The following is a 27,027-nucleotide window of genomic DNA, read 5'->3' on the forward strand; positions in this document are numbered from 1 at the left end:
TGGCCTTTTCCTTCCCATTATCTTCTTACCTGCCCTTCAAGATTATTCATTCTAGCATCAGCTACTTTAAAGAAGCCTTCTCTAACATCCCTTTTCCCCGATGCCCTGAGTTAACAATTCTCTTCTGTGCCCCCATGATGCCCAGTGTTTGCCCTGATTGCATTGTATCCCAACTACTCCTTTATGTATCTCTCTTCCTTATAAGAAAGATGAACGCTTGAGGATTAGGATCTCATCCAAGTTGTTTTTGTATTCCCAGTGGCTTGGGAAAAAGCAAAAAAAATGTTGATTGAATGGAAGAATAAATATTATGCTCAATGAGAATAAGATGATGTAGTTACCCTTCAAGAATCATCTCCAAGTTGCAAATCCACTCCACTCTACAAGAGATTTACAAAGGAGATCATCTTTGACATGTATTGTCAGATGCATGATCTTGGGCAAATGACACAGCATCCCTAAGTCATTTTTCTCATCTTGTAAAGGGGGAATAATGAGTATCTACCTTACAGTACTGTTGGAAAGAGCAAATTAAATATGCATATAAAACTCTTAAAAGGGTGCTTGGTATCCAGTAAATACACAGTAAACCTGAATTACTACTATCTTATTAGTTCCAAATGGAAGTGAATTCACCCCATCCTTCATTCAATAAAGTTGCTCTTGGAGGTGGTCAATGAAAGTTTGGGTGGGAGAGGTGGTCTGTAGGTTTTCTTGGCCTCAATGAAGTAGCTCATAGAAGAGTGGATTTATTATCATCCAAATAAAGAAAAAAATCATCAAGAAAAACAATGGAGTTCAAAGACTTGTAGAGTTCTGGCATAGGCAAGAGAAAAACAAAACTCTGTTGACCTCATTCTCTCCTGGTTTGATGATTTTCTTTGCCATACAGTTCACAGTAAAATAAAAGGGTTTCTATTCCCATGCATATTCTCTACACTTTCTGTGTTTCTGCTGATGCCGCTTAGGAATATTTTTGTTTTTTTTAATACTCAAAACCAGAAAAGATTAACTGATATATGAGAGACAGAGAGGTCAAATGAAGAGACATTGGTTGGACTGGCCCAAGCCAGTCGCATGCTCAGTGTCAGGCACCTGTCCAGAATTCCTTTGATACTTCGTCTGCTATGGTCACCTACACGGCTGTGATCAGCAGTCTTTCAAAGCATAAGTAAAATAGAGAAAAAAATGGCTATTTTCTACTTCTTAAGCAGGAGTGTGAATGTTCGTGAAGATGAATCAGGAAGAGGACAAGATAGAACCTTGGGAAGACCATGGATTTTGGAGGCACAGAGCTGGGTTTTAATCTTTTCTCTGTTACCTGTTCTCTTATCACCTTGCACACGTCTACTTTCTCTGAAATTCATTTTCTGTGTTCATATAATGGACAGAATAGCATCAGTCTTTAAGAATTGTTGTGAACAGCATGGTTTTTAGCAATAAATCATAGCTGTTCCTTTTCCTTTGTGCCTGGACAGTATCAGGTGTCATCTTTGATAATCCTCTGTTCTTCTCCTTGAGTCTGAAAAGGCCTGAAACCTAATGCCCTGGCTATATATTTGTGAATCATTGCTGAGAGCCTGGAGATAACAACAGTTTAGGGATACTGTTAATTGTTGGTCCTTCCTCCTTCCCTCTTTCCCTCCTTTCCTCTTGCCTCTTCTCTTCCTCTTTGCCTCCTCTCTCCTTTATTCCCCTCCTCTCTCCCTTCTTCCCTCCATCGTTCTCTCTTTTTTGCCCTCAATCCACTTGTCAAATAACAACCCCTAGTTAAAGAAGCTCATCTTCTTGCAATTACTGATGGCATCATCATATCTCTAGGAAGCTATTTACTTTTTTCATATGACTCCTGGTCTACCATGTAATCCCAGAGTCAAAATGTTTATATCATCTACCATCATTAGCTTTACATTCTTTATTTTAAAGTCTGTATGATATAATCCTTCTAGGATACAAATCCATAGGCCCCATGTGTTCAGATAGAATAAGATATGATCTTAGCAGTCAAGACTCAATCACTCTAACACTCTGCATAATGATGAGGCTAAGCGCCTTACATAAAATCCATTCCTAAAATCCTAAAATGTCTCACTGTGTACTATTTTGGGGTAGACTATTAGTTTCATGTAGACTTTTAGTTTGGAAAGAACCCTAGAGAGATTCTAATGCCATATAGACCTATAAAGATCACCCATTCCAAACCCATCATTAGACCATATGAGCAATCTCAGACACACACGTCTTATTCATGCATAGGTTAATTAGAGGCAGAGATAGAAACAGGACTCTGGGCCTCAAACTGTTATCACCTTGCTGGTGGCCTTGGGAGAGGCCATTAAAATTGACACATGGACAGAGTTCCAACCTTCACTTACCTGGTAGCTAGTGAACACATAGTTATCTTTCAAGTTTTGATTCAAATGCCTGTTCCTCTGGAAAGCTGTTCGTGAACTTCCCAGGAGAGCTAAGTCACCTCCTCTTTTTGCCACCAGTGTCTCTTCGTATTCTCCAACCAGTTCTCTTTGGATCTGTCTTCCCAATGAGACCATCACCTCCTGAGGGCAGAAACTATATGCTATCCATCTCTGAATCACCACACCCTGCCTGGAGTCTGGCACATAATAGCTGCTCCGTGGATATTTGTTGAGTGAATAATGAACAAATTTGACTTTTCAAATATTTGGATCAGTTGTGGAGTCACAGGGCTCACTTGTGAAGGGAAACTGTTCCTGCCCCCTCTGCCCTGGCCATTGCTGATGAATGAAGCCCTACCTCAATTTATGTCAAATGCTCTCCTGTCTTTGAGGGGCTGCGTGATTAAACTGCTGCTTTTATTTTCCGGCAGACGGGAGGGTTCGATAGGCAATAATGTTGGAGTCCCTAGAATTTAGGAAGAGATATATTTCATGACCCTCACTCTGAGGTCTATAAGAAGTTTTATTTTCTGAATAAGTATTGATTGCAGCTTAAAAAATACTGCAAACCTATTTAATTAAAAAGAATGAGAGAAGTCATTGGTGGGCAGTGCATGGGTGGGTGTAAGAGAAGACAAACTCTTCAGGTTCCTGGATTTTATAATTGTACTTGCTTGGGAAGCTTATTAAAAGCCTTGCAGGTACAATGTTTCATCACAGAGTCGTGAACCTTTGAAAGATATGCATAATAAACAGAGTTTGAAATATGCTTTTATTCCAGGCCATATGGTCCTGTCTGGAGCTTTCCTGGATCTTTGGGTCAGTTCATTGTTGAAAGATGGGCTTGCAAGCACTTACCTCTCGGAGCAGCTGTCAGAGGCCTATCAGAACGAATCTGCTTTTGCATGATTATTTATTTTATGTGGCTCTCTGAAATGAGCCCAGCCTTGCTCAGGAGCTGAAATGTGCTGAGCAAAGTCTCTTCCCTGAACAGCTTGTGGCCACATCACCAAGCAGTGTCCTTCTTTGTCCTTAAAAAGCAGACGAGCGAGACTTATACAATAGGCCAGGACAGGCAGTCTGGGTGAGGTGTACCCACCTGGGCTTGAACTTGGTGCCAGCAATATGAAAACGTACACGGTAGCATTTTAAAGACGTGCCACTGCTCTTTCTTCGCAACTCTCTATTGCTCACTTTCCTGTATCCCTCAACTCTGGGCAATTACAGTGGCCACCGAACGCAAGCACTTGTGTTTTTGTGGTATTACTGTGGTGTGGAGAATGCTAACACTTGCTTTCTCTCCCTTTGTCATTAACAAAAGGAGGCTTTAACTCCTCTGAGAATGGCTTTTTAAGGGGTATTTAATGTAATTTATTCAACATTTATCATATAGGTATGAAAATACTAGTAACTGACAAGAGACATGGTCCTGAAGTCAAGTGATCACAGAAAAATATTCCAGCAACCAAAATGTGCAGTGAGTTGATCATATTGGAAGGAGGTATTTCTTTCTCTTTATTTGGACAAGGTGAATTTGGAGTTGAATTTTGTCATCTTGGCCAAGTAAATAATCTTGCCTTCTTGAGAATGACCTTTTCTCTACTCTCATCTTGCTAACATTATGTTTGGTATTCTGTATCTATTTGTAGTTATTCACTCATTTAAGCAGTATTTATTGACAATTATCCTTCACCAGCCACTGTGCTAAGTTTTGGGAATATAAGATCCATGTGCTTCCTGCGCTCATCGAGCTTAGAGTCTGGAGTAGAAGGCAGACACTGAACAAATAGTTAATTCCATGTCTTATTCATGTTACAAAAGGGAAGGTAACAGTGTTGAGTGAATGCACATAACAGAGGAACTGTATGGGGTCTTTGTTCTTCTATTTCATCTTGAGGGCAAGGTCTGCATTAGGTTCCATACCACCTCACCCCCCCAAATGAGAATCACTATGCCTAAAACAATAACTTGTATATAGTAGATGTTATGTAGTATAAAGTATTCTGTGGATATAAGGGAGGAATGAAAGAAAGGAACTAAGAATGAAGTGCTAACACTAGTCCATTTATTCAGAATACAGTTGGACAAATTACAATTCTAGAGCCCTAAATTAATTTTAGAGCAAAACTACACATTTTTCTTTTGCTCTCACGTGCAGCTATACCATTTTTTATTTACCCACGGTGCCTATTTTTCCACCTCTAGAGCCTTGGAATATAGAACTTAGCCTTTCACCTGTGTATAGAAATACAGGACTCTGATATTTCTATCTGGGGAACCAGCTACTTTTTTTTGAGGGCCGTTCTTAGGTCACTGTAGTTATTAGAGATAGGCTAGTTCTCTATACAAGTAGATCCACATTCTTATGATCTAAAAAATAATAGCTATTCCGAAGTGTGTACCTCAGGCCTAGGGATAAGGCTGTTTGATGAGAGATGTTTTCTTCTGAAGCTCTGCTATAGTGCCCTAGGGGCTTCTGGGACCAAGGAGCCACCACTCAAGCTTAGTCTGTGTCCAGGAGAGTGTAGTGACATTGCTCAAGAGCACTGAGCACTTACAGTGATAATTCTCAATAAGGGGAAAACACTCAAGAAGACCACCCCAGAAATACAGCCAAGGGCCAAATAAAGGGTTCCTTGAGAGATATTGGTAATCAGAGGTGAAGTGTGGTAGCAGCCGCTGAGACAGCGGAGAAGCTTTTGGGAAATGTCAGAGAAGAGAGGCCAGTGGAAAGTGATGGGGAATCTTAGGTCTGAATGGGTAGAGAGTTGGAATAGCCAGGTTGGGACTGGAAGCAGAGGCTGGTTTCCCATGGGACAGGAACATCCAGCAGTGCAGTAGCGGGGATACAGGTGCTGGATGGGGACTTGGAATCAATGGCATTGACATCTTGGCTGTTCAGCCTGAAGATAATATGATTCTGATACCCAGATGGGAATAGTGAGACCAGAGTCCTATTAAGATTATATTAAGATGACTCCCTTCCTCCCTTTTTCCCTTCCTTCCTCCCTCCCTCCCTCCATTCCTTCCTTCCTCCCTTCCTTCCTTCCTCCCTTCCTTCCTTCCTCCCTCCCTCCCTCCCTCCCTTCCTTCCTTCCTTCCTTCCTTCCTTCCTCTCTCTTCCTCCTATATCTTTTTCCCTTCCTCATTTCCCTTTCTCCTTCATTCCTTCAACAAGTACTTATTTAGCATCTTCTATGTGTTAAGTACTATTCTCAGGGTTAGGAATATTGAAAAGAATAGACAGACAAGGTCCCTTTTTTTCTCATGGGATTTTCAGTCTTCCAGGTAGGATCAATAATAAAAAATAAGTACATGAACAAGGCAATTTCACTTAATAATAGGGCCACAAAGAAAACAGTACAGGATAATATGAGACAGAATGAGGTAGTTGGGAATATAAATAGAGGCATCAAAAAAGACCTCTTATGGAGGTAAACTTGAATCAAGACCTGAATGGAAATAAGCAGCCATAAGGTAAAGACATAGAGGAGTGATTCAAGCAGAAGGGAAGTCTGTGTAAAGGCCGTAAAATGGAAAACAGCTCAGTACATTTTAGGAATAGAAAGAAGCCCAGTGTGCCTAGAGAATGGCCAGTGGAGAGCAGGAAGGAGAGGACGGGGGAGAGCTGTGCAGAAGCCTGATCATGTAGGACCTTAATGGTCAGATAAGGATTTAAAATTTTGCCCTAAGTGAAATAGGAAACCATTAAGTGGGGGAGTTAGAAAAGGACATAAGGTAAATTGGTTTTTCGAAGATTTACACTTTCTGGCTACATTGTTTGCAAGGGTTGTGGCAGGGAGACTAGTCGGGAAGCTATTGTGGTGGTGTAGAGGGATCAAGAGGTGGGTGTGGGGGGGGGAGAGCCTGTTACAGATGGGCAGGGGAAGAGAATATGGAAAAGGGAGAAGCAGGCATGATGTCTAGGCGTTTGGTGTGAAGAACTGAATGATGCCATTTTTTGAGATTCGAAAATAGAGTGGGGGCAGGTTTGAGGAGTGGGTTATAGATCAAGAGTTCTATTTTATATGCGTTAAATTTTATTTATTTATTTTAAAAATTTAAAATAAATTTAAATTTACAGTTCACCTTGTTGTGCAACCATGATCTCCATCCATCTCCAGAACTTTTTCATATTCCTGTTGTACCTATTAAACTCCCCATCACTCCTCCCCACCATCCCTTGTAACTATTATTCTACTTTTTGCCTCTGTGAATTTGACATTCTAGGTACTTTATATAAGTGGAATCATACAGTATGTGTCTTCTAAGTTTGGCTTGTTTTACTTAGCCTGTCTTCAACATTCATCCACGATGTAGAATGTATCAAAATTTTATTTTTTAAAAATATTGAATAATATTCCATTGTAGGTATACACCACATCTTGTTTATCCATTCATCCAATGATGGACATTTGCATTGTTTCCATCATTTGACTATTGTGAACAATGCTGCTTCCAACATTAGTGTACAAATACACCCGTTAAATTTTAAATGTCATTTAGATGACAAGAGCAGAAGTAAAGTCGTGAATTATATATAGATTTTGCAGGTAAGAGAGATGCTAGAGCTAGAGATATAAATTTTGGTGTCATCAAATAGTATTTGACCAGAGGATCCATGAACCAAATTAGGTTGTGGTCTCAATTCTTTTTAGAAGTCTAGTGAGCTAAGCTGAGCCACATGACATAGTTTTTGCCTAAGTAGAGGTGTGTTAGAGTTAGTCTAAAACCCAGTGTTAAAATAGGCTGAAAAGGCCATAATTTCCCCTAAATTCATCTGAGCATCTCTGAACTTATCTTTCTAATAGGATAAAAATAAAAACACACCACTGTTCCACACCCTAGGAAATGGAAGCAGTGCAACAGACAGCAGGAGAGAGTGCCTTCCCAGTGCTCCCTGCCCCCTCTCCCCACCCTACAAGGCTGCCTCTGTCCTGGGCCTAAGCAAGTCCAGAAGCTCTGTTTTCAAGTAGCGAAAAGAGAGACGTTGAACAAAATCTGAACACTGGCCAAGTGTGCTCCAGGGGGAAAGAATCTGTGCCATCTGACCACTCTGACTTCAAGGTGCATGAAGGAGAGACCCCTACTCATGCAGGCTATAACTCCATAAGGTGATGCCCTTTAAAACTCTCACCCCAGAAAAACTTGAACCAATTACTGAGTACTCTTCTTTCTCAATGGTGTTAGTTTTTTGGTTTTGATCTTGAATTTTCCCTGGAGAGATATAAGAGGATTATAAAAGGGGTGGAGGAGACTTGAGAATTTTCCCTACACTACAAGCACTAGATTTTTGCTCTTAAGGAGTCAGTGCTACAGGTGCCACCCCCAGCTTTATGCTCTCCACATGCTTTTTATGCTCTGGCCATGTGATTCCCATAGTGGCTTTGACCCTTGCATGTCACCTACAGTCCTAGATGTGCAATCTTTCTTGATTTGCAATGTTTCCATGTTATTCTTATAGAAGGATCATGGACTTTGGAGTCAGACAGTTTTAGTATTCATTTCCAAATTCTCCCCTTTTAGTTGTGTGACTTTGGTCAAATTACATCCACAGAAAATGTCACCTATGGTTGTATCAGGTCAAGGACATGGGGCATTTCTGGTCCTCCTCATCAATCTCTCTTTCCAGCTTATCTTTAAATGTTGGGATAACATGAGGCTTGTACCAAGTCTTGTTTTCTTATTCTCTAAATTCTATTCAACAGCCATGATTTCAGTTACCATCTTTACATGATGACTCCAAAATTTACATTTCCATCTTAGACCCTACTTTGAGCTCTTCAATTTGTCTGTCCAACTACCTGTTGAACTTTTCATTTAGAGGTCAAAAAAGCACCTTAATGTCATCATAACCAAAGCTTGATTCATTATCTTCCCTACCTTTTCTCCAAAACTTGTCTATGCCCAATATTTCCTTAGAGACTGACAATACTATCCATTAAATTGTGCTAATTTTATTATCTTAGCTCCTTCACCACTAATCTCCAATAAATTGTTCAGTCTTGTTGATTTTATCTGAGTATCTATTGAATCCATCTGATTTTTTGTCTTCACTTATGCCAACCCAGACCAAGCTCCTATCATCTCCCTCATGGTTTACTGCAATCACTCCTAAATGCTCTCTTGGATTCCACTCAAATCTATTCTCCACAGAGGTCACAGTTCTCTTCTAAAAATGCAAATTAGCTAAACTCACTCCCTTGCTTAACTCCTTCCATGACTTTTCATTGCTGTTGAGATAAAGATCAAAATCCTTAAAATCTTTATAAGGCCCTGCATGTCTCAGTCCCTGCCTCCTGGAGTGCGTGTTCTCTCTCTCTCTAATTATTTTTTCCCTACAGCTTTTTTGAGATACAATGACATACAACATTGTGTAACTTTAAGGTATACAACGTGTTGATTTGACACACATGTATTGTGATATAATTCCCACCGTAGCATCAGCTAAACACTCCATCACCTCACATAATTATTATTTCTGTTTTGTGACAAGAGCATTTAAGATCTACTCTCTTAGCAACTTTCACTCTCATAAGCCAGTATTGTTAACTGACATTACCATACTGTACGTTGGATCCTGCAAACTTACTCATTTTATAACTGAAATTTTGTACCCTTTGAGCAATGTCTCCCTATTTCCCCCACTCCCCAGCCCTTGGTAACCACCATTCCAGTCTCTGTTTCAATGAGTTCCTGTTAATTCTTTATGATCCATTGAACTATATTCTTTAAATTCCTTAAATGTGCTGTGAACTTTCCCATGCCTGATCTTTGACATATGTTGTTTATTTTTCTTGGATTTTCTTATTCTTCTTCATTTAGTGAAGTGGACATCTGTCAGGTTTTCTGACTGCTTAGCACTTGTTGAATACACTTGCTACATTTGAAGAATATCCAGTCTTAAGAGTTGTGTCTAGTCAAGGTAGATAATGACATTCCCCAGGTTTCTTTGGAGCAAGGGCATACACATGTGATCTAGTCTCCACCAATCAGACTGACTCATGTGAGAATTTAATCTGAAAGTAAACAGCCTGAGGAAGGCAGAACCTATCACGTGCTGGTGAGGATAGCAACAGAGGCATCCAGCTTTTGAGAATGACAGTGGTTATAAGGTCTAGTTTCTGGTGCAGAAGTAGTTGAGATGCTTGTGGCTGCGTGGCTGCAAGAAAGTTGGGTTTTGACAGCAACACGAACTATAGGACTTAGTGCCCATTAGGTCATTAGCAGTTAAGGAAGTTTCTTCCACCCACCAGTTCTGTGGTATGCTTTTGGGCACTGTTTCTGAAAGCTTCGTTTGAGCCAAGTTTTCCAGCTTGACACCTTTTTTGCTTCATCTGTCAAGGTCAGCTTCTGTTACTTACAAGTAAGAAAGAACCCTGGCTGGTAGCATTCAATAACCCCAACTAATCCTTGAGCTCTGAGCTCTAGTTCACTGTAGGAAACCGTTCCATTTTCCCCGTTCTCCAACCCTTGCTGACTTAGATAGATCTTCCACTACAACATGTTGTCAAGACTCAATATAGTAGTTCGATTTTTAGTTTTCTGAGACATCTCCCTACTGTTTTCTGCAGTGGCTGCACTGATTTGCATTCCCGCCAACAGTGTAAAAGGGTTCCCTTTTCTCCACATTCTTGCTACCATATGACCCAGGAATTCTCCTCCTGGGTATATATCCGAAAAAGACAGAAACACTAATTTGAAAAGATGCACCCCAATGTTCACAGAAGCATTATTTACAATTGCCAAAGAATTGCCAAAGTATGGAAGCAACCTAAGTGTCCATCAACAGATGAATGGATAAAGAAGATGTGGTGTGTGTGTGTGTATATATATATACATATATACACACACAAGGGAATACTACTCAGCCAATAAAAAATAACAAAATTTTGCCATTTGCAGCAACATGGATAGACTTGGAGGGCATATGCTAAGTGAAATAAGACAGAGAAAGACAAATTTTGTATGTTATCACTTACATGTGGAATCTAAAATATACAACAAACTAGTGAATATAACAAAAAAAGCAGACTCACAGATATAGAGAACAAACTAGTGGTTACCAATGGGGGGGAGGGGCAATATAGGGGTGGAAGAGTGGGAGGTACTAATTATTGTGTATAAGACAGGCTACAAGGATGTATTGTACAACGTGGGGAATATAGCCAATATTTTGTAATAACTAAATGGAAAGTAACCTTTAAAAAGTGTATAAAAATTTTTAAAAATTAAAAACAAACTTGGAGTTGTAAGCAAAACAAACAAACAAACAAACAAACGACTCAGTATAGTGTCCTGGCTTGGCATGCAGCCTCTGCTGGTATCCTGCCTGAGTTCCAGTCTCAATCCTCCTACTGACCTGTTATTTGCTCTCTGTGATCCCTTCCCTTCTCTGTAAAATGGAGACAATGGTAATATCCATCTAACTCACAGGTTTACCGTAAAGATTAAATGAATTAATGCATACATGAAACGCTTAAAGTGGTACCTGAGTGCTCAATAAATGTTAGCTAATATGCTGTTCTTACCCACAGTTCCCATGTCTTTCTTTTCATAATGTTTTTCACGGATTGTAATTAAAGGCTCACAGGGTGGTAATTTGATTAAGATATATCTTCCATATAGGCTGTTAAGCTCTTCAAAAAGAGAGGCCACTTATTTTGCTCACCCTTATAGTCCCAATTCCTAGCACAATACATATTTATTGAACAAGTGTAGGATGGATGTAGGATCCCAGAAACCTTAAGTGATGCCATTCCCAGCTCCAAGTGCCCCAGGGCAGGGAGGCTTCAGCAACACTCGGTGTTCCTGGCAGCCTCACCCTAAGATCCTTGTCTTTAGTAATTTATTTTTCATGACCCACAACTGACCCTTTCTGACTGAGCACAAACCCTGCCCCAGATGCTGCGCTGTCCCTTGATGCCCTGATTTCTCTGGTTCTCAGCACTGAGCACTTTGTGCTGACTCTACACCCTCTGAAAGCTGTTTGGAGCCAGATGGGAGGAAGAGAAAAAACAGATTTCGTTCATTGCCCTTCCAGACTCTGAGAGAAATAACAAGAACAACAGTACCAACAAGCAGTGTATACTGAGTGTTTACTATAAACTAGGCATTATTCATAGAGCTTTATATGTATTAATTTATTTAATATCCCCAACAATCCTAGGAAGAAGATGCTACTGCCCCCATTTTACAGAAGGAAAAAGTAAATCTCGGAAGGAAAGAAAGGAAGGAAGGAAGAGAAAAAAGGAGGGAATGGGGCAAGGAAGGAAGCTTTTCTGGTAGAAGACAGATTTATTTGCTGAGAACTTTGGTTCTTATAAGAATTTACCCACTGTAGCAGAAGTAACCATAAAAATAATATTGATGGAGAAATTATAGACGATGACAATGAATGTGTACCTATCCTCCAATCAGCTTTGTAATTAAATAAAAATACGATTCTATATGATATCTTTCATCTGCTATTTACAGCTTCCACCTCCCTTCCCCCAATCTAATGTAAGTAATAAGAATGATGCAGATAATTAAGAAAACTTTACAGCTCATTTCTGGTTAATTGTCATTTTCATATAAAATATTTATACATTAGCCTTTGCTTTTCAAAGACTCTCTTTTCAGAGAGTCATAGTTTTTGCTTCTAGGCATTCCCATGTGCAGGTGTGGCCTCCTGCTTTAGGATTATTTGGGCATTTTCTCAGATGCTGTCCAGCCACTGATATTCACCTGGAGTTGTTAGGGGGGTAGGCTTATTGTGCATTTTCTATGTTTAGATCTTCCTGATGTTGTTCTATTTTATTTTTTTAAAGAAAGGGGAAACAGCGGGCGTGCCAGTTCTCTTTTAGGAACTCTTATACAGCTAAAGCTGTCCTCCAGTTGTAGTGCTCTTGTGCCCTTACACCAGACTCAGAGAGACACAATTTCTCAGTTAGTGTGTGGGGCAATTGCCAGAAAATCGACTTCAAACTGTGTCCCGCGAAGGCTTTCTCTCTCCAGCTTTGCAGGCCTTGAGAGAGATTCTTATAAGCACTCAGCCTATTCAGGTGGGTGGTTTGGGACTTGGAGCCCGGTTGGCATCCAAAGAATCTGGTGCGTCTCTTTCCTGTGGCTACTGTAACAAATTACCACAAACTTGGTGGCTTAAACAGCAGAAATTTACTCTCTCAGAGTTCTGGAGACCAGAAGTCTGAAATGAAGGCCTATCAATAGGATTGGTTCCTTTTGGAGGCTCTGAGGGAGAATCTGTTCCATGCTCCCCTAGCAGCTTCTGGTGGCTGCCTTGGCATTCCTTGGCTTGTAGGCAGATCACTCCAGTCTCTACCTCTGTCTTCACATTGCCTTCTTCCTTGTATATCTTCTCCCCTTCTCTTATCTTGTAAGGACACTTGTCATTGGATTTAGGACTCACCATTATGCAGGATGATCTCATCTTGAGCTCCTTCACTCGCATTTGCAAAGGCCCTTTTTCCAAATAAGGACACATTCACAGGTTTTGGATGGACAAATCTTTTGGAGGAGCTGCCAATCAAGCCATTACACATGCTGAACTGAGAGAATTTCTCATGATCCACTGGGATAAGGATGGGCTTCGACTAGGCAGTGGGATGAAAAGGCATTTTGACACTCCTGAGCATATAGCATCTTTCCCTTAGTGTCTTGTGGTCCTCATGCCTGAAAGGTGCTGTGACTTGGCCTGCACATAGCTGTGTCTCTGCACAGAGCTCCTCCAGCTATGACTATTGGGGAGAGGGGCTGATGGTGAGTCTCTAACACTTATAAGCCTCCAGAAGGATGCCTCTGGGGTTGCAAGCTGTGTTCAAAAAATCATAGTTGACCATCAGAACTTATCCTAGGCTTATCAGTCTCAAACTTGATTAAGTATAAAAATCACTCAGGGAGTTTATTAAAAATAGAAATTCTCAGTTCTCAACCTGTATTAGTTTTCTAAGCACTGCCATAACACAATGCCATAGACTGGGTGGCTTGAACAGAAAGGTATTTTCTCACAGTTCTGGAAGATGGAAGTCCAAGATCGAGGTATCAGCAGGTTTGACTTCTCCTGAGGTCTATGGCTTTCAGATAAGCACTTTCTCACCGTGTCATCACTGGTTTTTCCTCTGTGCCCATGCACCCCCAGTGACTCTCTTCTTATGAAGACACCAATCATGTTGGATTAGGGCCCACCCTAATGACCTCATTTTAACTTAATCACCTCTTTAAAGACTTTATGTCCAAATCAGGTCATGTGCTGAGGTACTAGGGGTTGGGACTTCAACACGTGGATTTATGGGGGACATAATTTAGCCCATAACCCACAACCCAAGAGACTCTGATTTAATAGGTTTGGGGTGAGGCTAACAAACTTTTTTAAAGCTATGCCCCAAGATCTAGCTGGTTTAGGTGGTCAGAGTCAACCTTTTGAGAAAATTCCTTGGTGGACTGGTAATTATTCTGACATTTGTTTTGGCTTCATGTCTTTATATTGGCTCACTTTTTTCCATACATCACATATGCAGCAACAAATTAATGCAAATAGAAGACACTCCATGACCCTCTGTGAACACTCCCCAAGACCTCTCCCCAACTCTGGTGTCCGTCTGAGACATGTTCCCATTCTAGTTCAGTAACCTTGAATCTGAGGTGGTTTTGCATCCTGTGTTTTGGACTTGTTATGACATTGACTTAGCCACGTAGTATTTAAGGTTTCGATTCAGACCCACTCTACTAGTTTTTTCCACACCTCAGAAAGGATTTGCTGCTCGAGAAGTTAATCTCAGGATGCACCTGCTCAACTAACATCACACGAGTTTGAGAGCTTGGACATCAGAAACTCAGTGCTTTATGGGGGTCTTAGAACTGCTTCTCAGGGCTCAGGGAGGAAGGAAGCCAGGCAATGACTTGGAGATGTCACCCTGGAGCAAAGAAAGGAGTCTGTCAACTGACGTAAAGAGCCCTGCCTTCAGATTTACACAGTCTGTAGCTCTCCCTTTGTCCTTACAGTCACCTTTCTCAGACTGAATATTGTCCCTGTGACTCCCTTTTCCCTTTTACACTGTTGCAGATGTTCATTAAACCCAATTTCTACTTTATCGAAATGTTTGGGGTGGGGGAGAGGGCATATCAAAGTGTATTTTTACTTTGGCTTCTATATTCTTCTAAGGGGTGGCCAGAGGAAAGGAACAGAAACCCACCATGGGCTAGGTATTGTGCTGGGGTCCACACTATCCTGTTTCGTCTTTACAACAGTCCTAGGAGTAAGTATTAGTGTCTCCACTGTACTCAGGAGAAATGAGAGGCCCCTTCAGCTAGTGACTGCTGGACCTGGGGTTCAAACCCAATCTTGCACAGGTTTCTTTTTCAAAAGATATTCCAAGTTGGTCTCTATGATTTAAACATAATGAACATGGTTATCTTATAGTCTGTCTGATGATTCTCATAACTGAGATCATTCTGGGTTTGTTTCTTATTGTCTGTTGATTCCGGTGGTTTTTTAATGTCATTATTTTCCAGCAGTCTGTATGGTTATACGTGTGCTGATGATTATACTTTAAAATGTTTGTAATAATAATTTGAGGTTTAGAATATAGGTATCTTCCTTTAGAAAGAGTTTGAATGTGTATCTTCCCAGTATCTGGGTACTGTTAGTCTGGGATCACCTCAATCCAAGACCCAGACTTAACATTTTCTGAACCACCGTGTGACTTAAGACTTTCCAGTGACCGGTTTGCTTCTGGCTCACACTTACACTCAAGGTTTAGTCTTTTGGGATCTTAGTTTTCTGAGTGTGGTGTCTCATAGTAGATTTCTTTGACACTTATTCTCACCCCAGAAAATAGAAAAAGTTTCTGATTTCCTGAGACTGGAAAATTCCATCAGGCAAAAGTAGCTGCCATGCCCACGAATCTCAGTTCCCACTTCCTGCTTTGGCCTGGTAATTGCCTATGAAATTAAGAGCTTTCCATTGTTTTGAAGATATGTTTAAAAAATTTTAGTCAGCATGTTTACTTATTTTCATTACTTGATTGAATAGTATAATCTGCCATTACCTGAACACAGAAATCTAAGGGCTTATAATTTCTTTTTTTAAAAATCTTTATTGGAGTATAATTGCTTGGCAAGGTTGTGTTGGTTTCTGCTGTATAACAAAGTGAATCAGCTATATGTATATATGTATATCCCCATATCCCCTCCCTCTTGTGTCTCCCTCCCACCCTCCCTATCCCACCCCTCTAGATGGTCACAAAGCACCGAGCTGATGTCCCTGTGTTATGCGGCTGCTTTCTACTAGCTATCTATTTTACATTTGGTACTGTATATATATGCCACTCTCTCACTTTGTCCCAGCTTACCCTTCCTTGTCCCCATGTCCTCAAGTCCATTCTCTACGTCTGCATCTTTATTTCTGTCCTGCCCCTAGGTTCATCAGAACCTTTTTTTTTTTTTTAGATTCCATATATATATGTTAGCATATGGTATTTGTTTTTCTCTTTCTGACTTACTTCACTCTGTATGACAGACTCTAGGTCCATCCACCTCACCACAAAAAACTCAGTTTCGTTTCTTTTTATGGCTGAGTAATATTCCATTGTATATACGTGCCACATCTCCTTTATCCATTCATCTGTTGATGGACACTTAGGTTGCTTCCATGTCCTGGCCACTGTAAATAGTGCTGCAATGAACATTGTGGTACATGACTTTTTTTTTTAACATCTTTATTGGAGTATAATTGCTTTACAATGGTGTGTAAGTTTCTGCTTTATAACAAAGTGAATCAGCTATACATATACATATGTCCCCATATCTCTTCCCTCTTGCATCTCCCTCCCTCCCACCCTCCCTATCCGACCCCTCTAGGTGGTCACAAAGCACTGAGCTGATGTCCCTGTGCTATGCGGCTGCTTCCCACTACCTATTGGTTATATGTTTGATAGTGTGTATATGACCATGCTACTCTCTCACTTTGTCCCAGCTTCCCCTTCCCCTTCCCCGTGTCCTCAAGTCCATTCTCTAGTAGGTCTGTGTCTTTATTCCCGTCCTGCACCTAGGTTCTTCATGACCATTTCTTTCTTTTTACTTTTTTTTAGATTCCATGTATATGTGTTAGCATACGGTATTTGTTTTTCTCTTTCTGATTTACTTAACTCTGTATGACACACTCTAGGTCCATCCACCTCATGACAAATAACTCAGTTTCGTTTCTTTTTATGGCTGAGTAATATTCCATTGTATATATGTGCCACATCTTCTTTATCCATTCATCTGTCGATGGACACTTAGGTTGCTTCAGTGTCCTGGCTATTGTAAATAGTGCTGCAATGAACATTGTGGTACATGACTCTTTTTGAATTATGGTTTTCTTTGGATATATGCCCAGTAGTGGGATTGCTGGGTCCTATGGTAGTTCTATTTTTAGTTTTTTAAGGAACCTCCATAGTGGCTGTATCATAGTGTTCTCCATAGTGGCTGTATCAATTTACATTCCCACCGACAGTGCAGGAGGGTTCCCTATTCTCCACACCCTCTCCAGCATTTATTGTTTGTAGATTTTTTGATGATGGCCATTTTGACTGGTGTGAGGTAATACCTCACTGTAGTTTTGATTTGCATTTCTCTAATAATTAGTGATGCTGAGCTTCGTTTCATGTGTTTATTGGCAATCTGTATATCTTCTTTGGAGAAATGTCTACTTAGGTCTTCTGCCCACTTTTGGATTGGGTTGTTTGTTTTTTTGATATTGAGCTGCATGAGCTGCTTGTATATTTTGGAGATTAATAGTTTGTCAGTGGCTTCATTTGCAAATATTTTCTCCTGTTAGGAGGGTTGTCTTTTCATCTTGTTTGTGGTTTCCTTTGCTGGGCAAAAGCTTTTAAGTTTCATTAGGTCCCACTTGTTTATTTTTGTTTTTATTTCCATTTCTCTAGGAGGTGGGTCAAAAAGGATCTTGCTGTGATTTATGTCACAGAGTGTTCTGCCTATGTTTTCCTCTAAGAGTTTTATAGTGTCTGGTCTTACATTTAGATCTTTAATCCATTTTGAGTTTATATTTGTGTATGGTGTTAGGGAATGTTTTAATTTCATTCTTTTACATGTAGCTGTCCAGTTTTCCCAGCACCACTTACTGAAGAGCCTGTCTTTTCTTCATTGTATATTCTTGCCTCCTTTATCAAAGATAAGGTGACCATATGTGTGTGGGTTTATCTCTGAGCTTTCTATCCTGTTCCATTGATCTCTATTTCTGTTTTTGTGCCAGTACCATACTGTCTTGATTACTGTAGCTTTGTAATATAGTCTGAAGTCAGGGTGCCTGATTCTTCCAGCTCTGTTTTTCTCTCTCAAGATTGCTTTAGCTATTTGAGGTCTTTTGTGTTTCCACAAATTGTGAAATGTTTTGTTCTAGTTTTGTGAAAACTGTCATTGGTAGTTTGATAGGGATTGCATTGAATCTGTAGATTGCCTTGGGTAGTATAGTCATTTTTCACAATGTTGATTCTTCCAATCCAAGAACATTGTGTACCTCTTCATTTGTTTGAATCATCTTTAATTTCTTTCATCAATGTCTTATAGTTTTCTGCATAGAGGTCTTTTGTCTCCTTAGGTAGGTTTATTCCTAGGTATTTTATTCTTTTTTGTTTCAATGGTAAGTGGGACTGTTTCCTTAATTTCTCTTTCAGATTTTTCATCATTAGTGTATAGGAATGCAAGAGATTTCTGTGTATTAGTTTTGTATCCTGCTACTCTACTAATTTCATTGATTAGCTCTAGTAATTTTCTGGTAACATCTTTAGGATTCTCTATGTATGGTATCATGTCATCTGCAAACAGTGACAGCTTCACTACTTCTTTTCCAATTTGGATTCCTTTTATTTCTTTTTCTTCTCTGATTGCTGTGGCTAAAACTTCCAAAACTATGTTGAATAATAGTGGTGAGAGTGGGCAACCTTGTCTTGTTCCTGATCTTAGTAGAAATGCTTTCAGTTTTTTACCATTGAGAATGATGTTGGCTGTGGGTTTGTCATATATGGCCTTTATTATGGTGAGGTAGTTTCCCTCTATGCCCACTTTCTGGAGAGTTTTTATCATAAATGGGTGTTGAATTTTGTCAAAAGGTTTTACTGCATCTATTGAGATGATCATATGGTTTTTCTCCTTCAATTTGTTAATATGCTGTATCACATTGATTTGCATATATTGAAGAATCCTTGCATTCTGGGATAAACTCCACTTGATCATGGTGTGTGATCATTTTAATGTGCTGTTGGATTCTGTTTGCTAGTATTTTGTTCAGGATTTTTGCATGTATGTTCATCAGTGATATTGGCCTGTAGCTTTCTTTTTCTTGCGGTGTCTTTGTCTGGTTTTGGTATCAGGGTGATGGTGGCCTCGTAGAATGAGTTTGGGAGTGTTCCTCCGTCTGCTATATTTTGGAAGAGTTTGAGAAGGATAGGTGTTAGCTCTTCTCTAAATGTTTGATAGAATTCACCTGTGAAGCCATTTGTTCCTGGGCTTTTTTGTTGGAAGATTTTTAATCACAGTTTCAATTTCAGTGATTGGTCTGTTAATATTTTCTATTTCTTCCTGGTTCAGTTTCAGAAGCTTGTGCTTTTCTAAGAATTTGTCCATTTCTTCCAGGTTGTCCATTTTATTGGCATATAATTGCTTGTAGTAGTCTCTCATGATCCTTTGTATTTCTGTAGTGTCAGTTGTTACTTCTTTCTCATTTCTAATTCTGTTGATTTGAGTCTTCTCCCTTTTTTTCTTGATGAGTCTGGCTAATGGTTTATCAATTTTGTTTATCTTCTCGAAGAACCAGCTTTTAGTTTTATTGATCTTTGTTATTGTTTCCTTCATTTCTTTTTCATTTATTTCTGATCTGATTTTTATGATTTCTTTCCTTCTGCTAACTTTGGGATCTTTTTGTTCTTCTTTCTCTAATTGCTTAAGGTGTAAGTTTAGGTTGTTTATTTAAGATGTTTCTTGTTTCTTAAGGTAGGATTGTATTGCTATAAACTTCCCTCTTAGAACTGCCTTTCCTGCATCCCATAGGTTTTGGGTCATCGTGTTTTCATTGTCATTTGTTTCTAGGTATTTTTTGATTTCCTCTTTGATTTCTTCAGTGATCTCTTAGTTATTTAGTAGTGTATTGTTTAGTCCCCATATGTTTGTATTTTTTAAAGTTTTTTCCTGTATTTGATATCTAGTCTCATAACGTTGTGGTCAGAAAAAATGCTTGATACAATTTCAATTTTCTTAAATTTACCAAGGTTTGATTTGTGACCCAAGATATGATCTATCCTGGAGAATGTTCCATCAGCACTTGAGATGAATGTGTATACTGTTGTTTTTGGATGGAATGTCCTATAAATATCAATTAAGTCCATCTTGTTTAATGTGTCATTTAAATCTTATGTTTCCTTATTTATTTTAATTTTGGATGATCTGTCCATTGGTGAAAATGGGGTGTTAAAGTCCCCTACTATTATTGTGTTACAGTTGATTTCCCCTTTCATGGCTGTTAGCGTTTGCCTTATGTATTGAGGTGCTTCTATGTTGGGTGCATAAATATTTACAATTGTTATATCTTCTTCTTGGATTGATCCCTTGATCATTATGTAGTGTCCTTCTTTGTCTCTTGTAATAGTCTTTGTTTTGAAGTCTATCTTGTCTGATATGAGAATTGCTAATCCAGCTTTCTTTTAATTTCCATTTGCATGGAATATCTTTTTCCATTCCCTCACTTTCAGTCTGTATGTGTCCCTAGGTCTGAAGTGGGTCTCTTGTAGACAGCATATGTACAGGTCTTTTTTTTGTATCCATTTGGCCAGTCTATGTCTTTTGGTTGGAGCATTTAATCCATTTACATTTAAGCTAGTTATCAATATGTATGTTCCTATTACCATTTTCTTAATTGATTTGGGTTTGTTATTGTAGGTCTTTTCCTTCTCTTGTGTTTCCTGCCTAGAGAAATTTCTTTAGCATTTGTTGTAAAGCTGGTTTGGTGGTGCTTAATTCTCTTAACTTTTGCTTGTCTGTAAATATTTTAATTTCTCCATCAAATCTGAATTAGCTCCTTGCTGGGTAGAGTAATCTTGGTTGTAGGTTTTTCCCTTTCATCACTTTAAATATGTCCTGCCACTCCTTTCTGGCTTGCAGAGTTTTTGCTGAAAGATCAGCTGTTAACCTTATGGTGAATCCATTGTATGTTATTTGTTGCTTTTCCCTTGCTGCTTTTAATATTTTTTCTTTGTATTTAATTTTTGATAGTTAGATTAATATGTATTTTGGCATGTTTCTCCTTGGATTTATCCTTTATGGGACTCTCTGCACTTCCTGGACTTGATTGACTATTTCCTTTCCCATGTTAGGGAAGCTTTTGACTATAACCTCTTCAAATATTTTTCAGTGCCTTTCTTTTTCTCTTCTTCTTCTGGGACCCCTATAATTTGAATTTTGGTGTGTTTAATGTTGTCCCAGAGGTCTCTGAGACTGTCCTCATTTCTTTTCATTCTTTTTACTTTATTCTGCTCTGTGGTAGTTATTTCCACTATTTTATCTTCCATGTCACTTATCTGTTCTTCTGCCTCAGTTATTCTGCTATTGAGTCCTTCTAGAGAATTTTTAATTTCATTAATTGTGTTGTTCATCATCGTTTGTTTGCTCTTTAGTTCTTCTAGGTCCTTGTTAACGTTTTCTTGTATTTTCTTCATTGTTTTTCTGAGATTTTGAATCATCTTTATTATCATTACTCTGAATTCTTTTTCAGGTAGACTGCCTATTTCCTCTTCATTTGTTTGGTGTGGTGGGTTTTTACCTTGTTCCTTCATCTGCTGCATATTTCTTTGTGTTCTCATTTTGTTTACCTTATTGTGGTTGGGGTCTCCTTTTTGCAGGATTCAGGTTCGTAGTTCCCGTTGTTTTTGTTGTCTTCCCCTAGTTGGTGAAATTGGTTCAGTGGCTTGTGTAGCCTTCCTGGTGGAGAGGACTGCTGCCTGTGTTCTGGTGGGTGGGGCCTGGATCTTGTCTTTCTGGTGGGCAAGGCCACGTCTGGTGGTGTGTTTTGGGGGTGTCTGTAAACTTAGTATGATTTTAGGTAGTCTCTCTGCTAATGGGTGGGGTTGTGTTCCTGTCTTGCTAGTTGTTTGGCATGGGGCATCCAGCACTGGAGCTTGCTGTTGGTTGGGTGGATCTGGTTCTTACCGTTGAGACGGAGATCTCTGGCAGAGCTCTTGCTGATTGATATTACTTGGGGCCAGGAGGTCTCTGCTGGTGTAATGTCCTGAACTTGGCTGTCCCACCTCAGAGGCTCAGGCCTGATACCAGGCCAGAGCACCAAGACCTTGTCAGCCACACAGCTCTTATGCTGTAACCTCAGAGCCAGAACAGTACCCAGCATATAGGAGACAGTTAATGAACATTTGTTCAATGAATAAATGAACTGTCTTGATAAATATCTGCAGTGACCTGAACTTGAAGCCCTGACTGTTGCCTTTCTCTGGAGGAGAAGGTTTAGATTTATTCTCTTGGGCACCAAACAGTTGAACCTAAAATGGTCTGATGGAAACACGTTTCTACTCAATACCAAGAATTGCCTTTTAAACGAGCAGCACAGAGATGTCTCAGGAGGAAAGTAGTCTCTCAGTCAGGTCACTCCCAGGCCTCACCTGGTGTCCAACTCATCCCCAGGGTCATGACCTAAGGGCCTATAATTTTTCTTCTTATCCATTCTTGGTGCTTTATCTCTCTCTTTCTCTCTCTCTCTCTTTTTTTTTTTTTTGTTAGGTGCTGCCTTTTACACTGTCCTGCACCTTTCCACTGTTTCGTGTCCTGGCAGCTTGAGTTCGTGGATTAGTGGTATGTTTCATAGCTTCACAGTTATGTCACATTCATGGATGTCTTATGTAAGTCCTAGGCAATCTTGAAAACACAGATTATCTATGTTTATAAACTGTGGGGAAAAAAATCCCACTGATGCTGAGTGCCTGATTTCTAGCCCTTTCTAACGTGATAGACAGAGGCATAATCATGACACCTTGTTAAATCAGTAAATTGAGAGGAATTTGCCCAATACCATGAAATAAGGTGTTTCTAAAATGTGTGTGTTTGTATGTGTGTGTGTAGTAAAGAGTTTGGTTTTGCCCAAAGTGTGGATTGGCCTTTGCCCTAAGCTTCTGGGAGAAAAAAATCTATTCCAACCTGATGAATGTCCTTGTTTAGGGTGAGTGCTAGTCACATTAGGAAGACCAATCACGTGACTGAGTGAGGGACTTTGGGTCACACGGTGTCACTTGACCTGGGGATTGAGACATCCACATGGGCAATCAATCAATCATGCCAATGTAACAAAGTCCCTATAAAAACTCTGGACACCGAAGCTCAGGTGACCTTCTCTGGTTGGCAATACTCTGTGTGTTGTCACATGTCAACACCAGGAGGACAACTTGTCCTAACTCCTAGGGAAAAAGACAGTGTAAACTTTGTGTTTGAAGACATCAATTGCTGACCTATGTGTCTTTTCCTTTGGCTTATATTAATATGTGTCCTTTGCTGTAATACACCATAACTGTGACTATAAAAGGTTTCTGTGAGTTCTGAGAGTTCTTCTAGCAAATTATTGAAACTGAGCATGGTTTTGGGAACCCCTTGAACTTGCATTTGGTGTCAGCAGTGAGAACAGTCTGGTGAAGGACTGTTTCCTCAACCTTTTCAGTTTGGCCAACACAGGGCAGTGAGTGTATGTGTACATGCATAAGTATGTGTTTGTGTATGTGTGTGTGTATAGTACAACACTGGTATAGATTTCTTATAATAAGAACAGCTGAAGGTTATAATATATTAATAAGTCTTAGATATTTTTCTCCCTGCATCTTTAAATTCAAACTGCTGACTGTGAGATCTTTCCTACTGGCCTTTTATTTCCAAAACCAAACTCTGACCCCGGGATGGGTATCGTGTTCATCCCCGTGTACTTTGTACCCATCTGCAGTTCCTGTCAGTCTGTGTACTTTGCCTGCAACTCTGCTTAAAGAAAGAGAGTGAATTCACAGAAGTGTTTTTTCCCCTACTAAGATTTGGGACCCATAAATCATGGTGATAAGAAATGTGATGATGGTCTCTTTCTGTTCTTGAGGAGATAGGAACAGGAGAAGCATGCAGGTTCCGATACGGTTTTGTAATTTTTACCAGTGGTAGCACCATCAGGAGGATTCCAGCAGGCTAGCTCCTCAGCCCTAACCAGGTAATTCTCTACTTGAATGTTCCTGCAATGAAAATGCAGAGACATCCACCAGTGTCACTCAGGCCGTTTCGTACCTGCTGCGGAACTCCTGGCAGTTCACGATGAAATTGTCAAGATTTCCTTTTTGCTCCCTTCCAAGCAGGCAGGGCGTTGTTTTTATCTCCTGGTTTACCACATGAATCAATCCTTTTGTACGTGATTGGTTGGACTGTGCATGTTTTCAGAAACTGTCTGGCTTTAGACCTGGCAGACTGGCTTGTTGAGAAGTAGTTCTGCAAACGAGAAAGAAGATATGCAGATTTTCACATGTCCCCACATTGAATTATAGGGCAGTCAAAAAAGATTGCCATTTTATGGCCTGGTATTTGGTTTTAGTCATTTTCATTCTTAGATCTATTCCTTCCAGAAATTAAATTTAAAAAGATTATTTAAAAATATTGATATTTTGCAAATTGTGGTTGACAAGAGAGGGGAGGAGACGTGTGACAAGGTGGACAGGTGGGAGAAGGAATACCTAGTAAGTGTTTTAACTCCTGTAAAGCTTGATGTGCTTGAATGGTATATATTTCATTTTCCAATAATACTTTATTTAAAAAGAGTCAATCCAGTTTGGTTTAATTCCTGCCTTGAGGCCATTCACAGGGCATTCTCTAAGTAAAGCACTTTGTATGCCTCCATGAACAAAGGTAGAGGGGTTATGCATCAATTAACCTGTCAGAAAACCTTTGTCAATGGACTATCCATAGTAAAAAAAAAAAAAAATTCTATTTTTCTATAGAATATCCATACTAAAAAAAATTCCATTTGTCTACAGAATATCCATAGTAAAAAAAAAAAAATTCCATTTGTCTATGGACTATCCATAGTTAAAAAAAAATGCTAAGATTTGGCGATCAACACATGTGTAATAGTACATGGGTACAGTAATTTTGAGAGACCTGAAAAATACAGATTTATAACAGAAAAAATTAAAAAGTGGATCTTGGTTTGCTGAAGCTAGAAGAGTCATTTACGTTGAAAGAAAGCCCCAGTAAAATTAAAATTTGATTTATTATATAAATGTTCATTTTCACCTAACTTATTAAGGATTATGTCTACCTTATAAAGAAAACTTGCCTTTTAATTTAATTTCTGCACCATGAAACAGATTTAAGTACATCCCATAGATAAGGTTTACTTGCTATGGCTTAAAAAGAAAGAAAATGCTCAATGCAAAGATTCACACAACCTAAAAGTTTTGCCAAACTTAAAATGCTAATTTAAAAATGAGCTCAATTCCCTGACTAAAAGAGAGAAATTAGTGTAAAACTACTTAAAGAATTCTCCACACTTTGGCATCTTAATATGGAGTCCACGGATGGACTCTGGGGCATCCACAGATGAAATTATATAGAATATTGTGTTTGTGCATATGTGCATTTGGAGGGGAGGTGGTCTAGTGCTTTGGCTTTTAGGGCTTAAGCACTACTCTGAGTTTAGATGTGGGGCAGAGAAGATGCTGTGGCATTTCTGTGCCTACTCAGTCTAGGATAAAGGCACAGCCAGAACCCTGTGCTGATCCTTTTCATTTTGGAGATTCTATTTCCAGAATTATAAGATATACCTCAGTTTGGTCACAGGGTAAGTACTGGGGCTTCCTCAGCTGTGTTATTATCACTTTTTTCCAATTTACCAATGGGCTTTCTAGATTATCTTGAAGTTACATTTAGAAGCTGGGTAGTGTTTTTTTTTTTTAAATTAATTAATTAATTAATTAATTTTTGGCTGTGTTGGGTCTTCGTTTCTGTGCGAGGGCTTTCTCTAGTTGCGGTAAGCGGGGGCCACTCTTCATCACGGTGCGCGGGCCTCTCACTATCGCGGCCTCTCTTGTTGCGGAGCGTAGACTCCAGACGCACAGGCTCAGTAGTTGTGGCTCACGGGCCCAGTTGCTCCGCGGCATGTGGGATCTTCCCAGACCAGGGCTCGAATCCGTGTCCCCTGCACTGGCAGGCGGATTCTCAACCACTGCACCACCAGGGAAGCCCCTGGGTAGTGTTTTTACTGAATGCATTTCTAGGGCACTACGGAGAAACTCTGTGTGTGTGTGTGTTTCTTCGTGTCTGAAGAATAATAGATGTTGAAAAGATGTGTATTGAGTAAAAGACAATGAATAAAATGAATGTCAAAATGAATGAATAACCAAATATTTAGAATTATGTAATTTAACTTCATTTTTAGTGTCATAATTTATTTATTCATTTATTTACAATTTTAATAAAAATTAATTGGGGTCTATTATATTCTTGGAACTTGGCTGAAATTCAGAGATTAAAGAGCTCCCCGATCTAAAGAAGGGAGGGCCAACAAATAAAAAGGCATGTAAATTAACTTCTTGAATGAAGCCCTTGCTTGGTTAAAACAGGAAATTTAAAAAGGGGATTGAGACAAGGCTTTTTCTGTTCCCACTGTGATCCTCTGCAGGAGAAAGACACCCATCCACACTGGTCATCAATGATTTTGTGTTCTCATAAAACCTTTGGGGAAATGGTAATTTTTTGTTTTTGTAATTTTAGCTATCCCACTTGATAAAGTCAATCTTGAAATATATTGTGCCTGGTCTTTTCTGAATAACTTGAGTGGACCCACGGGTACAGCAGCTGGTTTGGTCTCTTCCACGTTGATTTTGAAGATCCAGCAAGACCCCGAGTGCCTCACACGTCAGCCAAGGAGTATGCTAAGATTATCCGAAACAATGGCCTGGAGGGACCTCTATAGGAAGGGTGGCTGGGCAATTTCACCTGGAGAAGGGACCTCTGCTCTCGGAAAGGAAAGCTGCTTTGGTAGATCCCTCAGACATCCTCAAGTTGCCTTTATAATAGATAGGTCCTACCAGCTGATCCGTGATCATGAAGTCTGAATATGTAATACCTGGGGATGTATTTAATGATGGCTTTTACTCTATTTGTATTTGATCAATGAGGTTTTTTAAAAAAATAGAATAGAAAACCGCTGCAATTGATTTTTATATTAAGAAATCAGATGGACTTGGAAACTTCGATTTAAATACTTAGAATTTTTCTAGAAAAAAAATGCAAAATTTATAAACACAGTGTGCTCATGATTTGCAACTCTAACAGCAGAACACTTATTATAAAAATACTTGTTTATGAGCCTATTTTTTTCTATTTACATAAGCTATTCTTTGCTTTTGTAGGTCCACTGTCATGTGTTCTATAACTTTCTACTATTTAATCTCGTATAAAAATCAAAATTAAAAGTTAGTCCCATTGTATCGTTATACGTTCTGTTCACCAAAGGGATTAACTGATAACCTACTTAATAAAATGGATTGGTTGATATATTTGGCACATAGTTTACCTATGCATGAACAAGTAC

The 27,027-nt window shown here is 39.4% G+C and overlaps 1 protein-coding gene across 1 annotated transcript in view; it reads left to right on the plus strand.

Annotated features, from left to right (window-relative positions):
• LOC133092055 (cytosolic beta-glucosidase-like) overlaps positions 1–26,406 on the plus strand; it is a 138,165-nt gene extending 111,759 nt beyond the window's left edge. Inside the window, 2 exon segments of the mRNA XM_061191282.1 lie at positions 26,205–26,261; positions 26,264–26,406. Of these exon segments, the coding sequence (XP_061047265.1) occupies positions 26,205–26,261; positions 26,264–26,406 (200 nt within the window).
• Positions 26,407–27,027: the final 621 nt, after the last annotated feature.

This window comes from Eubalaena glacialis, chromosome 5 (genome assembly GCF_028564815.1).
Source record: "Eubalaena glacialis isolate mEubGla1 chromosome 5, mEubGla1.1.hap2.+ XY, whole genome shotgun sequence".
NCBI lineage: Eukaryota > Metazoa > Chordata > Mammalia > Artiodactyla > Balaenidae > Eubalaena > Eubalaena glacialis.